Genomic DNA, 14,952 nt, shown 5'->3' with positions numbered 1-14,952 from the left:
AACCGTCAATTTCAACGCTACTCGCCACATTTTAGTGACTTACACTTTAATACTATCCACCATGGTGAGGGTCTCTGGGTCTTGAGAAGGCCCGAACATGATGGTGAGCTTCTTGTCGGCTTGCAGACTTTCCTCTCTTGAAAACGGGATATCGTACCAGCGCCCTCTGGTCACAGTCAAGGTAATAATCCTCCCGAACACCTCCACGAAAGACGGCGCTTTTTGGACATCCTGACTCCCGACTAACACCCGAATTCCTACCATCACCAGGTTCGAGTCCGGGTTGGACACTTCAACCGTGAACCCTAGTGGCTTATTACACGCGACGTACAACCCAGTGGCGTTCAGACGATGCTTGAGCTGCGCTACGTTATAGATTTGGAGAAGATCATTCCCCCCGATTTCGACGTCGTTCATGGCTGAACAATGCTCAAAAAAGTCCACCGGGAAGGTCACCGAGCCGGTACTTTTCCCCGACTTGACCACCTTTTTCTTCTTCGGTTTTAAAGTGGTACTGGTAATGGTGGGCTGGATCGTCGGCGACATCCAGAACCCGGTTTGGTCCATGTTCGCGATGCTCATTTTAAGACTGCCGTCTTCACATAGGAGCATCAAGGTAGTCCGCAGTTCGTTACCCGAGTAGTGTCTTATAGCTACCATGTCCATGATCTTGGTTTTGGGTGGTACCGTCTTCACTTCTTGGATGAGAATCGCGTCGGGTTTGATCATGAGGATCACCGGGTTGTTGCTGGATTGCATAGCGCAGCAGACGAGACCCGGGTGATTCGGGATTTCGGTCCATTGACATAAAGGCTGGGCGGTGGCGTTACGTGATCCGTTACTTTTAGTACTCGACGTGGTGGTGGGTAAAGTGATGGGGAATACCATGGTCAGACAATTATTCTTGGGGGTTATGGGTGAAATGAAGCTTCTACCTTGGACGTAACTGTAGAATAGTAGCCCTAGTGTGTGTGAATAGTAGATACTGACACCCCCACCGGCCACTTGGCCGTTAACATCGGTGACGTCCAAATGGAACACTTCGAGGGTGTTCGTGACGTAAAAGGACCCATGTTTGGCGGAACTGTCCTCATTGAGGACCTCGGTGTAGATGTGACCCGGCGACGACATTAACAAAATGTGGTAAGTCCCGTCCTCGTACATGAAAGTACAGTCGCGGATTTTGCCACTGGGTACTAAAAAGTAGTACTGGGGACTTAGCGCATCTTTACCTAGGTCGTAGATTTTGACGAAGTCGGCGGTCACTAAAGCCAATTGGGTTTGTGAGCCGGGTAACCATACCGCTTTGATGATAAAATTCCCCGTTTCCAACTGCGGGTGTAAAACTAAGTGATCGGAGACCGACCCGCTGGATGTAAACGTCAATACGTGGCAGTCTTTTAGTCCACACACTGCGAGAAAATCTTCGTTACACAAGTTGCTCGATAGTGATAATACAGTGAACGGGATCGGTGCTGACCCCAATTTTGACAGGGTTAGTTTTCGGGTGGACGAATCGTTTTGCTTGAGCAATGCGCTGAGTTGAAGTACCGTGATTTTGCCTTTCTCGTGTGACACGGCGAGGTGTTGGCGACGCCCGTGAGTCGACGTCATGCAACACATGGCGACGCGTCTGATTATATGGGCTGACAGTAGTTGTCTGATGGTCTGACCCTGTTCACCCGCGTAGCTCATTCTCACGTTTTCAAAAGCGCCCTCTTGCGAACCCACCGTCCCTAACATGAGTTGGTCAGTGTGGAGGTACTTCTTTTCACCTGAGTGTAACGCCTGTAGCGCCTGCATCGCCCGCGAGTAACAACCAACAGGCGAGTTCTGCCCGCACGTCACTTCCACTGAACCCATCAACGAGTTAACCAAGTCAATCAAGTTTCGCGTGACGGTACTACTACTCAAGTAGGTGACAATCCAGTCTTTGCTCCCTTGGAGTTGCTTGACGTTCACGTGTTTGCGTTCGCGGTACTTGAGTTTGTCGAGGACTGGACTTGAGGCGCGTCTGCGCAACGAACTTGTTAGTTGGTCCGAGGAGAAGTTCGTGGTGGATTCCGTCTGAGGTGGTACTTGACTGTCGGTGGTTTGGGACCTCTTCACGAGCGCTTGACACGAACTATCCTCCTTCGCACCACAATCGCAAAAAAAGTTCCCGTATTTGGCGTAGCTCAAATCGTGACCTTTATGACATACCCTTGCGCAGACCGAACAGACTCCGACTCCATCCAGCATGCGACACGTGTGACAGTGGTACCAGTGCTGGTTCATGAACTCCTTCTGAGTTATCGTGAAAGTACACAACTTGTTACTGAGTGAGTCTTCGTCTGAGTCCTCGCCACTATCTTCCTCGTCGTTGTTGTCTTCTTGCCACTCCGAGTCTAAGTCGAGCGGGGTTTCCCCTTCCCATGGTGGACTCAGCGGACGAAAACTGGTACCCGCGTTCTGGTTGACGATTCCGTTGACCACGTCACTAATATAGTCCAAGATACAGCAAGCCGCGTCCAACATGACACTAGTTTTCACACTTTCCACCTGGATTTCTTTCTGGGATACGTACTTGTTGCACAACTCCACCCAGTCGGAGGTGGCCGGGAACAGACAAGTGTGACCTTTGCCGCTGCCGGCGTCCGCCAACATCGTCATGACCACCATCAAGTCGGTGAACCCCACACCTTCGATCGTGGGTGTCAAAATATGCGACCCCAAAGGAATCAGCGCTTTTAAAATAGTCAAAGCGACGTCCTCACACACATTACTATTCTGTTTAACAATGAACGAAGTCAAAGCTTGTAGTAGTTGACTGTTTTCTTGGATCAGCGACCTCTGTTCTTCGGACGGCGCCTCACTCACTTGCGTTATCTTCCACTTGCTGTCCTTCGAACTCTGGCCTTTGGTGATCGTGACCGTAGTAGCCGCCGGCGGCTTACTCGAACCGATGATAATTTGCCTCAGCCACGTCTGGAGCTTACTTAACTCAACATTAGCCAACTTATTCATACTACTACAAAGATAGTTCAAACTCGGGTCGGTCGAGCTCTTCTCCGCCGCTTGAAATAGTTTGTTGAAAAATTGCAACACTCTAGTGCTGTACTGTTGCGACATTTGCGGACTCGACACACTCATCAAAACCTTCACCAAGTCTTTATCGCTCGTGAAGAAGCTCTCCAAAGCTTGTCTCCCCGACGACTTTTCTATAATCTTCTCGTAAAACTTGAGACAATTGTGGAGGACTTGTTCGTTCAAACTCGAATCGGTGTCAGCGGTGTGATTAATAATCAAACGATACGTATGATGTAGCACTTGCAAGTAGACTCGTTTCTGGTGTTCGTCGGTTTCCGTATCCCCGATCATCTTGTCGAGCGTCTTCGACACAGCATCGTGCAAGTATTCGGTCCTCAAATCCAGCGTGATGCTCACCAACATCTCTATCGCTTTGTTTTTCGTGTCGGTGTTCTCTATTTTCGGGGCGTGGTCACAGATGAATTTGACATAGCTTTGAAGGAAGCGACGCAGAGATAGGTTGATGGTGAAAGGGCTGTTCATTGATAGTGTGGAGATGTGAGTGTCGACGATTTTTAGGATGTAGCTTTCTGAAGGGATTATGTCGTTTTGGTAGGCGGACTGCAAATGAAACGCGTTTTGTTGGTTGGAAAAGTGTGTAAATGGGGGAACTACTCACCGATGAGAAGTCTTCTAGGGTTGAGTTGTTCCATTGTTGTTGGACGGTGGTTACAGTCGGTGGTAGGAGCGAGATGAGTTCGGATGAGAGGGTGTTGGTTAAAGGGTTGCGGTTTGATGCTATTGATAGTACGTCCTGTAAGCTGTCGTAGTTGTGTTCGGTGCTTTTGGTGACTCCGCCTTCGCCTTGTTCGACGATTGTATGCAGCAGGGACCACCTAAACAACGACGTTCTAACTAATTTTTTGAGGTTTGAATGTGACATATTTAACTTTGAGGAAAATGGTATTGGTTGAAGGTTATTTTTGTTGTAATTCAATATATTAATTAAGGCAAAAATTATTACGACTATATCCCATACATTCTCTGTTTAGCTTACTGTTAAGTATTTGTTTATAAAGGGCGATAAATGTAAGGCGCCCGAGAAACGCTGAGTACTTCAGTTTATATTTTATATATGCGTATTTGTGATCTTAAAAGTTAGTTCGTAATAAGCTTTTAAAACGAACGGATCGCATTTTTAATACACGCACTTTAAGGACAATTGTGTTTTAATTAACCCATTTCCTAGAGGTTATGGGCCCAGTCTACGCGTAAAGTGTGTGTATATCGTGTTACGTGCCGGCGCGACAAACGAAATAAACTGAAAATGGATAACACACGTGTAAAGCGAAATAAACAATCGTTTAAGGGTGAAAAGTATAGTGTGTGGAAATTTAGAATTCGGGCATTGTTGGCTGAGTTGGAAGTGCTACATGTCATAGACAGTGCCGTACCACCAGTGATTGCAAATGAGTGGAAGAAACAAGATTTAACAGCGAAAAATGTCATCGTAGAATATCTCCACGACTCGTTTCTTGATTTTGCGAAAGAGAATGAACAAGCACGAGAGATACTATCCAAACTAGACAATATCTACGCAAGAAGAAGTTTGGCAACTCAGTTGGCGTTAAGAAAACAACTATTAAGCCTAAAACTCCAAGGCGATAACACCTTATTCCAACACTTCACCCGCTTCGATGTCATCATTGCAGATTTAGTTGCAGTCGGAGCCGTGTTAGAAGAGATGGACAAAGTGCCCTATCTACTCTTGACGTTACCGTCCTCTTACGACGGAGTAATAACTGCATTAGAAACCCTGGGAGCGAACAATTTAAGCCTGGCCTTAAGAACGAGCAGTTCTTATTCATCGCAGAGACCCAGTGGGAGTCAAAATAACTTCAAAAGCGTACGAAATACGAAGAAATTTTTCAAAAGAAGGGCACAAAAATTTTGACAAACATCCTCTTCGAAATCTTACTATAAATTATCACATATGAAATGTGAACACTGTGGCCGACGCAATCATCAAAAGGGTGACTGTTATTATTATAAACAGGTGTTGACAAAGCAAGAACAAAATCCAGGTGATAAACAACCACCACAATCAAAGCTTGCGAACACCGACCACTTTGCCTTCATGATGACTGGCTGTGATGAAAATCTACAAAACGACACCCCTACCAGCGTCGTTTTCATTCTCGATTCGGGAGCCACGGACCATATAGTCAACAGAGATGACGTTTTTACCTCCTGGTCTGTTTTGTCACCGCCACTACAGGTTGCTGTTGAGAAAACCGGCGAATTCATGACGGCGACAAAGCGTGGTCTAATCCAGGTTACCACCACGTTAGGTTTTACTGGAACCTTGCAAGACGTGTTATTTACACCCCAGGCTACAACCAACTTACTATCCATTCGTCGAATTCAAGAGAGTGGTATGAAAGTGGTATTTGATCAGGGTGTTCAAGTACAGGATAAGACGGGTAAAACAATATTAAAAGGTAAGACATATAATGGTTTATTTGGTGTGAAGTTTAGAATTAGTAAAAACATGACCGAGAGTGGAAGTACATTAATGGTCAGAAATAGCGACAATTTTCGTTTATGGCATGAACGTTTAGGCCATATTAGCAACGGCAAATTTCAACAATTAAAACGTTGTCAAATGGCTGATAATATGTCTGATTTAAATAAAATCATGCCCATTAATGACCTTTGTGAAGCTTGTCTATATGGAAAACAAGCAAGACTTCCATTTAACAAAAACAAAAATAAAAGTCATGTGAAAAGGCCCCTATATATTGTCCATACGGATATATGCGGCCCAATTACACCATCAACATTAAGTTGTCAAAATTATTTTGCTTCCTTTATTGATGATTACACTCACTATACAGTTACATATTTATTAACGTACAAATCAGAATTATGTAAAGTTTTTAAAGACTTTGTAGCTAAAAGTGAGACACATTTCTCTCTCAAATTAGAAAACCTCTACTGTGACAATGGAGGTGAATATTTATCTAATGAAGTAAAGGAATTTTGTTTAGAAAAAGGAATAGCATTCCATTTAACGGTTCCTCATACACCACAACAAAATGGCGTAGCAGAACGTATGAATCGTACAATAACCGAAAAAGTACGATCAATGTTAAGTTCTGCAGATCTTGATAAGTCATTTTGGGGTGAAGCAGTTCCAACTGCTACATATCTTATCAACAGAACCCCGACAAAAGCGCTCAACACAAATAAAACGCCATATGAAATGTGGCACAATCGAAAGCCACAATTAAATCATTTAAAGGTGTTTGGTTCAACAGCAAATAAGCATTTAAAAACAAGAAAACATAAATTTGATAATAAATCAATAAAAGGAATTCTTGTAGGCTATGAACCATAAAATAAATATGGGATGTTCATGGTAAAAAATTTATAATTGCTCGCGATGTGGTCGCGGACGAAATAAATTTTAAAGTCTTAAGACCAAGAGAACTAGAAGGAGATCTTGAAAGTTTTAAATCTCCTAATCACAATGAACTTCCCATCAATAAAGGTGAGTCACCAAAAGTCATAAAATCAACTGAGGAACCAAAACAAGAGATTTCATTACGCAGAAGTGAACGGTTAAAAATTCGTCCACCACTATCATATGATGAAAGTCATCATAATGAACTCCTAAATTACGCTGCATCAGCTCAAGCTGAAGTAGGGTCGTTACCCTTAACATATGACGACATTAAAACAAGGCCAGATAAGAAGCAGTGGGAGCTTGCTATTAAAGACGAATTGGGTTCACTTCGAGCAAATAATACCTGGACAATCGTACCTAAACCTCTAAATAAAAACATAGTTAGCTGTAAAAGGATTTTTACTATTAAAACAGATGTTCAGGGAAATCCACAAAGGTACAAAGCGCGACTGGTAGCACGGGGTTTCGGTCAAACTTATCCAGCTGATTATACAGAGACTTTTGCACCAGTTGCAAGGATTTCCACTTTCAGGCTACTGTTAGCAATTGCCAATCAGTTTAATTTGTTAGTCCATCACATGGACGTAAAAACGGCTTTCTTAAACGGAACATTAAATGAAGAAATTTATATGCAAGTTCCGGACGGTGTTAAAACTGCAAACAATCAGGTGTGCAAATTAAATAAAGCGTTATATGGTCTAAAACAGGCGTCAAGACGGTGGTTTGAACATTTTGACTCCATAATTAAAGCAAAAGGTTTTCAAAATTCAGCAGTCGATCATTGCCTTTACTACTCAAATAAAGGACACGTTAGTAAAAATATTTATATTGTATTATATGTAGATGATTTAATAATTGCCACACAGGATAAATACACAATGTTCGCCTGTAAAAAATATCTCATGACATGTTTTGAAATGAGAGATCTAAATGAGGTTCGATTCTTTTTAAGGAATAGAAATTAAAAGGGAAAACACTAGAATGTCTTTAAACCAAAAGTCCTACTAGAACGCTGTGTCACAAAAATTTAATATGAGTGACTGCAAGTCTACTAAAACGCCCTTGCCGGAAAAAATTGATTATGTGGGCTTAAATTCAGAGGAAGGTTACAATGCACCTTGTAAAATCTGATTGGGTGTTTAATGTACGCAATGGTTTGCACACGTCCTGATTTGTCATATGTAGTAAACATCTTAAGTCGATATCAAACAAAATAATCAAACTTTATGGCAATATTTAAAGAGGGTATTACGATATGTCAAAGGAACTCTTGATTTAGAATTAATATATACAAAAGGTGACATTAATAATATTTTAATTGGCTATGTGGATTCAGATTGGGGAAGCAATGACATTGACCGGAAAAGTACAAGTGGCTATCTTTACAAATTATTCACTACTTGTACTATAACCTGGAATACTAGAAAACAACAAACAGTTGCAGTTTCATCAACTGAAGCTGAATACATAGCATTATTTGAAAGTGTAAAAGAAGCTATGTGGCTTAAGTCTTTGTTAACTAGTATCGGTATAAGGGCTCTAAATCCAGTTGTCATTTTTGAAGACAACATCGGGTGCATAAACATTGCAAATAACCCCACAAATCACAAAAGGTCAAAACATATAAATATTAAATATCATTTTACGAGAGAGCAACTTGAAAAAGGCAACATAACCATTAAATATGTCTCCACAGGTGAACAACAAGCTGACATCTTCACCAAAGCGGTACCTGTTGCAAAATTTAAAGCAATGAGAAATAACATTGGCTTACAATAGGGACGCTTTTGTAGTTAAGAATAATTATCTTCAGCTATATACTTGGTAACAAAATCAAGATACCTGTATTTACTTCGTCGTTTCAATTTTTGAGTGGGAGTGTTGTAATTCAATATATTAATTAAGGCAAAAATTATTACGACTATATCCCATACATTCTCTGTTTAGCTTACTGTTAAGTATTTGTTTATAAAGGGCGATAAATGTAAGGCGCCCGAGAAACGCTGAGTACTTCAGTTTATATTTTATATATGCGTATTTGTGATCTTAAAAGTTAGTTCGTAATAAGCTTTTAAAACGAACGGATCGCATTTTTAATACACGCACTTTAAGGACAATTGTGTTTTAATTAACCCATTTCCTAGAATTTTGACAGAACTTCCCTCGTGCATAAAGTGTTTCTTTGAAAAATTATAAATATTTTTCGCCTACCTCTAATTCCAGGGGGACGCGGTTCGTACAAGTACAGTCAATATATAATATATTTAAACTAGATAACCAATGGGAAAAAGTCCTTTTCGAAAAATCGGGAAACTGAAGAATGTAAAATCGAGAAATACTAAAATTGAACTGAGAAAACTAGTGAAGAAGTCGAAAAATTAAAAATCAAAAATTTTGAAAATCGAAAAATTGAAAAACCGAATAATCAAAAAAAAGAAAAATTAAAAAAATTGAAAAAAATAAAAATCCAAGTTATAAAAATCGCACAATTTTGAAAAATCGGAAAAGTAAAAACTCAAAACTTCGAAAAGTCAAAAAATTGAAATATCAGAATTGCCAGAATTGGAAAATCTCAAAACTGAAACATGGAACACTTGAGAGATCGAAAAATTAGGAACTCGAAGAGACGAAAAACCGAAAAGGCGAAAAATAAAAAAAAACACCAAAAATTGAAAAATTGAAGAATGGAAAAATTGCAAGATAGTAAAACTGAAATATAGGAAAAATAGAAATCGAAAAATTGAAAAAAAAAAAATGGAGAAATCGAAAAATTGAAAAATTAAAATGGCCCAAAATCCAAAAATTCAAAATTGAAAAAAATTGAAATATCGAAATCTCCCGATAAATGGAAAAATTAAAAAATTTAAAAATAGAAAAATTTAAAATTGAAAGATCGAGAAATTGAGAAGTGGAAAAGTCGAAAAATTGAGAAATCGAAATGGCCCGAAATCGAAAAAATCAAAACTGAGAAATTTTGACTTTTTTGAAATTGAAAAATCAAAAAAAATTTTAGAAATCGAAAAATCAGAAATTTTTTTTCAAGAAATCGAAAAATCCCAAAGCAAGGAAGCAACAAAAAAAACTAAAAATCAAGATATTGAAACAAAAATCCAAGTTTTAAAAATCGCACGAAATATAGGAAAAATAGAAATCGAAAAATTGAAAAAAAAAATGGAGAAATCGAAAATTCGAAAAAATAAAAAACTAAAAAATTGAAAAATCTAAAACCAATAAGATAAAAAATCCAAAGATCTAGAAATCAAAACATCAAAATATCAAGTAAACGAGAAGTGAAGGAGTCGAAAAATCGAAAATTCGGAAAATTGAAAAAAATCGAAACATCGAAATCTCCCGATAAATGGAAAAATTAATAAATTTAAAAATAGAAAAATTTAAAATTGAAAGATCGAGAAATTGAGAACTGGAGAAGTCGAAAAATTGACAAATCGAAATGGTCCGAAATCGAAAAAATCAAAACTGAAAAATTTTGACTTTTTTGAAATTGAAAAATCAAAAAAAATTTTAGAAATCGAAAAATCAAAAAAAAAATTTTAGAAATCGAAAAATCCCAAAGCAAGGAAGCAACAAAAAACGAAAAATTAAGATATTGAATCAGAAAAATCCAAGTTTTAAAAATCGCACAATTTTGAAAAATCGAAAAAGTAAAAACTCGAAACGAAACATGAAAAACTTGAGAGATCGAAAAATTGGGAAATCGAAGACGAAAAACCGACAAATCGTAAAAAAAATCGATTAATCGAAAATTAAAAAAGTCACAAATCGAAAAATTGAGAAATGGAAAAATAAAAAACTTGAGAATTGGAAAATTCTAAAAATCGAGCAATTGAAGAGTCGACAAATCGAAACATTAAAATTTTAAAAAATCATAAAATTGAAAAACCAAAAAATTAAAAATCTAAATTTAAAAATTCGAAAATCGAAGAACTGAAAAAGCGAGAAATCGGAATATTTAGAATTTAAATTTAAAAAAACAGAAAATTTTGGAAAAATCGAAAAAGTAAATAATTAAACAATCGAGAGATGAAAACATCAAAATATTGAAAAATTTTAAAAATCCCAAAATTTTAGAAAACTGAAAAGGTAAAAAATCGAAAAGTCGAAAAATTTAAATCTTGAAAAATCACAAATTTAAAAATCCCTAAACGGAAACATCGAAAACATGAGAAATAGAATAAATTGAGAAATCGAGAAATTAGAAAGACAAAAAATCGATTAATCGAAAAAAAAAGTCAAAAATTGAAAAATTGAACAATAGAAAAATTACAAAATAGTAAAACTGAAATGTACGGGAAATGAGAAATCGAATAATAAAAAAATCCAAACTTCGAAAAATTGAGAAATCGAAAAATTGAAAATGGAGGAAATCGAGACAAGAAAACATTGACATATTTTAAATTTAAAAAATCGCAAAATTTTGGAAAATCGAAAAAGCAAAAAATGAAAAAGTCGAAAAATTGAATCTTGAAAAATCCCAAAATTTAAAGATCCTTAACTAATACATCGAAAACTTAAGAAACAGAATAAATTGAAAAATTGAGAATTCGGAAAAACAAAAAATCGAAAGGCCAAGAAATCAAAAAATCGATTAATCGAGAAATTGAGAAATCCGAAAATTTAGAAACGGCAAAAAAAGAAAAATTGTGGAATCTGAAAAATCCCAAATTTGAAATATCGAAAAACTGAGTAATTGGAAAATCGAAAAACCAAGAAACTATAAAATCCCAACACTAAAATGACGAAAAATGAAAAAAATCGCGAAATTGAAACATCAAAGGATCAGGAAACCGCAAAATTGAAAAAAGGAAACATCAATAAATCGAAAAATTTAAAAACCAAAAAAATGAATAATCGAAAAATCAAAAATTGTAAAAGTCGAAAAATTGAAAAACCGACGAATTTAGAAGCGAGAAGGTGAAAAATCGAATGATCGAGACATATTTTAAAAATCCCAAATTTGGAAATCGAGAAACTGAAAAGTCGAGAAATCAAGACATCGAAAATTTGAAAACTTGAAAAATTTAACAGTTTAGAGACGGCAAAATTTAAAAGAACCACACATGTAATAACTCAAAAAATCGAATCAAAAAATCCCAAAACGGACAGATCGAAAATTGGAAAAATCGAAAAATCTCAAAAATTAAATGTCCAAAAAATGAAAAATTGTAAAATTGGAAAATCGAAAAATCAGAAAACCGAGAAATGGAAACAAGATTGAGAAATCGATAACTCGAGAAATCGAAAAATCCTAAAATTCAAAGTTGAAAAAATTTAAACCTAAAGAACCGATGATTCGAAAAACTGAAAAATTGAGAAATGAAAACAACAAAAAACCGAAAAATTTAAAACAAAAAAAAATCGGAAAGACGAAAACTGGAAAAGTCGAAAAATGAAAATACTGATTAATCGAAAAACCGAAAAATTAAAAAATCGATTAATAGAGGAATTGAGAAATCGAAAAATCGAAAATTTAGAAACCCCAAAAATCGAAAAATTGAGAAAATGAAAAATCGAGAAACTGAAAAAAAAAAACAAAAATGAAATGACAAAAAATTTAAAAATCGCGCAAAAATTTGTTAAATCGCAAAATTTTGAAAAATCGGGAAAAACGAAAAGCTGAAAAATCGAGAAATCAAAACATAAAAAAATTAAAATATTGAAAAACTGAAAAATCTAAAATTTTTAAAACGGGGAAATTAAAAAAAAACCAAATGTGTAATAATTAAAAAAATCGTAAAATCGAATAAACAAAAAATCTTAAAACTGAAAAGTCCCAACACTGAAACATGGAAAATTGGAGAAATCGAAAAACCTCAAGAATGAAGTGTTGAAAAGATTTCAAATTGATTGAACGAGAAATCAAAACAACAAAAAACCGAAGAATCAAAAATAAAAAAATCGGAAAATCAGAAAGACGAAAATAGGAAAAATCGACAATTTAAAAACGCCGAAAATCTAAAAATTGAGGAATCTGAAAAATTCCAAAATTGAAATATCCACAAATTGAAAAATCGAAAAACTGATAAACCGAAAAATCGAGAAATTGGAAAACCGTCAAGAAGTCGAAAATCGAAAAATTCAAAATTGAAAAATTTAAACCTAATACAAAACGTTAATTAAAAAAATTGAAAAAACGGAACTACGATATTTCAATAAACTGGGAAATCGAAAAACTGAAAAATTGTAAAAGCGAAAAAATGAAAGTCGAAAAAATTTAAAAACCGAAATATTGAAAAATCAAGAAATCAATCAAAAAACCGAAAAATTAAAAAATGGGAAATCGAAAAATCTAAAATTCAACAAATCAAAAAATTTCAAAACTGAAACACGAAAACTTGAAAAATCGAGAGAAAAAAAAAATCGAAAAATCGAATAATTATAAATTTTTTTTCCAAAAATTCAACACGGATTCATAAACCAAAATATGACTAATTTTAACATTTAATAATATTTATTCGACAAAATTTTGGGTAAAAACTCAACACGGCTTTATAATAAAAATCGACACAGACGACAGACAGACAAAATTTACCCACTCACCTCGCGCAATGCAGAATCGCCTGCGTCAGCTTCAAAACATGCGGGAACAAATCCTGAACATACGTCGACGTCGGCTCCGCCCCGCCCTCCGACCCTTCCGCCTCCTCCAGCCCCACCCCCACCTTCGCCAGCAAACAATCCAACAGACACAAATGCCACAACGGCGGCAAATGCTCCTTAAGCACCACCTCCTTCTTCACCTCCGGCGTCAACGCAATAATACAACTCTTCGCATTATTCACATCATTCTTCAAATTATTAATGCTATCGGACACAGCCTTCAACAGTTTATCGGTATTCTGAGTATACAACCCTTGCTTGACTAGACAATCCTTCAGCCAGCGACTGAAGTTCTTATGGGCGGTCCGCGGCCCCCAAATCAGCGAATGGAGCATGAGCGGGCCCGGGGTCAGACTCTCGACGGACGCCAACCTCTCCATGTAGGACACCGACGGTGGGAGGAGCTGGAGTAGTCTCCAGCAAATTGTGAAACAGTATTGGGTGGAGCAAAGTCCGAGAAAACTCATTTTGGAGGCGGTGGGGCCCGACGTGATGTGAGTGACATTGAGGATCTCGATTAGAGCGTCTAGCAGGAGTGGATACCGCAGTTTATCGGGTGTCCCTAGTATGAAATTGCACGCTAAACCGTCCAGCTTTGGGGCGTCTTGGTTGTTGATTTCGAGCGAAGTGAGGACGTAGAAGCGTGGTTTCATGGAAAATTCGCTCATGGTAGACACTTTCCGATAATTATCTTCTATATCTTGCCACGCTGTGTATTTTCGATTAACGTTTTCTTTTTCTTTGTCTGTGTTAAGATTGGTGGAGTAGAATAAATTCCACTGGATCTAGCCCGAAATAAAAAATCAAAACACACAAATCAAACGATTTATTTAAATACGTACTTGCTCTAAAAGGGACGACGGGGCGTCATATAGGTGTTTCATGATGTAGTCGAACAATAGAAGTAGACGCGACAGATGCAACAACTGTGAGTCTTTTAAAGACCCTCTTGCTACTTCCGAGCACCTCAGCAGCCCCCCAGCCAACAACAAAAGTACCGATTTTTTCTGCATCAAGTTCAAGGAATGGAACAAATACAACAACACCTGCGCATGCTCCACATTTAAATCTACAACCGACGACCGTTACAACTAACCTCAACCAAACCACTCTTACCTTCATCCGTCGGTCCTTGCGACGTATTCAACACGTTTTCAATCAACGTATTAACCAACCTATGCCAAATACTGATCACAGACGCCTCTTTCTCATTCTGGGGCCTTAACAACAACACCTGAGCCAACACACTCAACGTTCTAGGGTAAACCTGCAGAGGCCACCCGTGCGGGACGTCCGTATTCCACGGGGAAACCCCGAGATGGTTTAACAAACACGCTTGCAACGAATTCAGGTTGTTATTAGTGACCAGATTGTGCGTGAATTTGGTCAACGCCCCCGAAAAATCACAATACAATTGGCCCAAGGTGGCGCCGAAGTAAGCCGAGATCGCCCCCACCTCGGTCCGCGAGGTCTCCCGATCGAGATCGCGGATGATCGCCGCCAGGATGATCATCTGTTGTTCCGTCAAGCCGTTCTTGACGTAACGCGCGACGTAGGCGCTTTTCGTGCACAGGAAGTGCTTGTTAAGGAAGATGAAGATGTTGGTGGCTAGGGTGATGTAGCCGTGGGCTTCCCCCTTTTCAGGGACGATCGACGAACCTTCGGCCGGGGCCGACTTAGATTCGACGTTCTCCGAAGTCGAGGGGGTTTTTGATTCGGTGGTTTCCGGAGGGGCGAGGGTTTCTTCGAACCACTGGCCGAGGATGGGCTCGCTGTCGTCGTCTGTACACACAATTATTATTTTATTACTATCATTATTATTATTATTATCATTGTTTAAGTGTTGGACAACCTAA

The 14,952-nt window shown here is 37.9% G+C and overlaps 1 protein-coding gene across 1 annotated transcript in view; it reads right to left on the bottom strand.

Moving 5' to 3' along the window:
* LOC135125449 (E3 ubiquitin-protein ligase UBR4) overlaps positions 1 to 14,952 on the bottom strand; it is a 45,885-nt gene that overhangs the window by 18,679 nt on the left and 12,254 nt on the right. The window contains exons 9-13 of the mRNA XM_064051085.1: positions 14,213 to 14,878; positions 13,939 to 14,165; positions 13,037 to 13,881; positions 3,689 to 3,905; positions 44 to 3,630 (exon numbers count right to left, since the gene is read on the bottom strand). Of these exons, the coding sequence (XP_063907155.1) occupies positions 44 to 3,630; positions 3,689 to 3,905; positions 13,037 to 13,881; positions 13,939 to 14,165; positions 14,213 to 14,878 (5,542 nt within the window). The remainder of the gene's footprint in view (positions 1 to 43; positions 3,631 to 3,688; positions 3,906 to 13,036; positions 13,882 to 13,938; positions 14,166 to 14,212; positions 14,879 to 14,952) is intronic.

The sequence above is a fragment of the Zophobas morio genome, unplaced genomic scaffold (genome assembly GCF_036711695.1).
Source record: "Zophobas morio isolate AGI-343-1 ecotype UQ-CSIRO unplaced genomic scaffold, CSIRO_AGI_Zmor_V1 ptg000008l, whole genome shotgun sequence".
Taxonomy (NCBI): Eukaryota; Metazoa; Arthropoda; class Insecta; order Coleoptera; family Tenebrionidae; genus Zophobas; species Zophobas morio.
The sequence above is the reverse complement of the archived record's forward strand: the minus strand, read 5'-3'. Positions and strand labels throughout refer to the sequence as shown.